The 2508-nt window shown below is 37.8% G+C and overlaps 1 protein-coding gene across 1 annotated transcript; it reads left to right on the top strand.

Annotated features, from left to right (window-relative positions):
• The first annotated feature begins 1443 nt into the window (after positions 1-1443).
• On the top strand, positions 1444-2396 carry LOC102485165 (olfactory receptor 51H1-like). The gene is given in 2 exon segments (XM_014583363.2): positions 1444-1516; positions 1519-2396. Coding segments are annotated over 2 exon segments (951 nt in total).
• The last annotated feature ends 112 nt before the right edge of the window (positions 2397-2508 follow it).

Raw genomic sequence — 2508 nt, 5'->3', positions numbered from 1 at the left:
GACCATAAAACCAAGATTCAAATCTAGTTGTTTTCTCTCCCAAGTCTTCAGTTTCAAAAATAGCTTCCCTTTCAAATTCTAAGAAAAGATAGATATAAATAAGTAGAGATAGAGGTTATGCAGTATATAAGTGAGAGATCCTAAAATCCAATTGCATCTAAGTTTTGTCAAGAGGTCAGCTAGAATATTGGCATCCTTTAAGTCTAGAGTCTGAAGCCCCAGTTTTTCAAGTTTCAATGAGCTTCTTGCAGTGATGGAAATTAATTATATCTGTGCTATCCTATACTATTCAAGAAAAATATTAAAGAGATAGTAGCATGTGCAACTGAACATGGCTACTGAATACTTGAAATATGGTTTGTTCAATTAAAGTATTAAAATTTGAGTTTATGTTAATTAACTTAAATTTAAATAGACACAAGTGTCTAGTGGCTACTCTGTTGGACAATGCAGCATAACACTGTTGATTCTCAAGAAACTTCTAGTAACTCTTCCCTGTTTCCATTCATTACTGAGCACCAAGAGCTGTCACCTCTTTGGTTTCCTGAAGCTGGAAAGATTCTTTACTTTTAAAGACTCATGTGATTATAGTTGACCTACCTGGATTATTAAAGGTATCTAGACAATCTACCTCACAGTCTTTAACTTTAACTGTATCTACAAATTCTATTTTGGCATATAAAGTAACATAGTCATAGGTTTAAAAGATTCAGACATGTACAACCTTGGAGTCATTATTCTGCCTACCATCATGGATCTTTCTGAAGTTCTTTGTGAGCCAAAGTGATTTCTTCCTCCATTTGCTGCAAGCTCAGGCTCCTTTAGTACCCATGAAACTTAAGAATACAGAGAATCAGAGTTTTAATTACTTTAAAGAGTATCTTTCTTCTCTATCTCATATAATATAGGTAGAAAAATGAGTCTCAAAAATGTAAGGATTATGTCTAGATCACCATTTAAGATCCTAATCAAGATACACACACATACACACATGCACACACACACACATTTGCATATCTGGGTTTATGAGTAATCCTTATATTAAAGATATTAAGCTTGTGCTTGATAATACTTCCGTTATAGTTCTTGATGTAAGCATACATTACCCAAATAAATGTACAATGTTATTAGTACAATATTATGCTAAACAGCAAAGTCTTTGATGTTTCCAAATGATTTATAACCCTATTCTATTCAGGTATTAGTTGAAGTTGCTATTATTTTTCTTTCTCCTAAGTGTTTTATTATTCAATGGTCAGGGATAAAATTATTGTCTTACAAAACAGTCCTTTCAGATTTATATTAGACCTTGAGGAGTGTTAGAATAATATTGAAGCCACTTTCTCTAAGACTAACCAACTTAATACTTACTGCCACTAATTCTTGTTGAAGGCTGTTTGACTTAACTATTTTTTCTCTTTTGCCTAGTTAAACTTTGCTGCTATGTCATCATTCAACCAAACTACTGAAAACCACCAGACCTTCTTCACCCTGACTGGGATTCCATTTAGAACTACTTCTGGATGGCTTTGCCCCTCTGTCTTCTTTACAGCACCACATTCTTGGGCAATTTCACCATCCTTTATGTCATCAAAGTCGAGCAAAGTCTCCATGAACCCATGTACTATTTTTTGGCCATGTTAGCTGCCACTGACCTCAGCCTCTCATTGTCTTCCATGCCCACCATGATCAGTGTTCACTGGTTTAATTGGCGCTCAGTAACGTTGGATGCCTGCATAACACAGATGTTCTTTATTCACACCTTTGGGGGGGTGGAATCAGGTGTTCTGGTGGCCATGGCCTTTGATCGCTTTGTGGCCATCTGCTTCCCTTTACACTATGCTACCATTCTCACTCATGGTGTCATTGGCAAGATTGGAGCAGCGGTACTGCTGCGGAGTGTGGGAGCTGTGCTCCCTGTGCCTTTCCTCATCAAAAGACTACCTTTCTGCCACTCCAACGTTCTTTCCCATGCATACTGCCTTCACCAGGATGCCATGAGGCTTGCCTGTGCTGACACCCGTATCAATAGCATCTATGGCCTGCTAGCTGTGATCTTCATCATTGTACTAGATGCTTTTATCCTTTTGGTCTCTTACATACTAATCCTCCAGGCAGTATTGAGCATTGCATCCCAGGAAGAGAGGATCAAGGCTCTAAATACTTGCCTTTCTCATATCTGTGCTGTACTGCTTTTCTATGTACCTCTCATTGGCATGACCCTGATTCATCGTTATGGGAAACATTTATCACCAGTAATACACACATTCATGGCCAATATCTACCTACTACTCCCTCCTGTGCTCAATCCCATTGTGTACAGTGTTAGGACCAAGCAGATCCGACAGCGGATTGCCCAGGTGCTCTGTGGGGGAAGAGGCAGGATTGGCCCTTGATAGCATCTGCTATTTCTTTCTTTCTTTTCTTTTCTTTTCTTTCTTTCTTTCTTTCTTTCTTTCTTTCTTTCTTTCTTTCTTTCTTTCTTTCTTTCTTTCTTTCTTTCTTTCT

Source organism: Tupaia chinensis, unplaced genomic scaffold, assembly GCF_000334495.1.
Source record: "Tupaia chinensis unplaced genomic scaffold, TupChi_1.0 Scaffold144260_1, whole genome shotgun sequence".
Classification (NCBI taxonomy): domain Eukaryota; kingdom Metazoa; phylum Chordata; class Mammalia; order Scandentia; family Tupaiidae; genus Tupaia; species Tupaia belangeri.
This window is presented reverse-complemented; position numbering and strand designations above follow the sequence as displayed.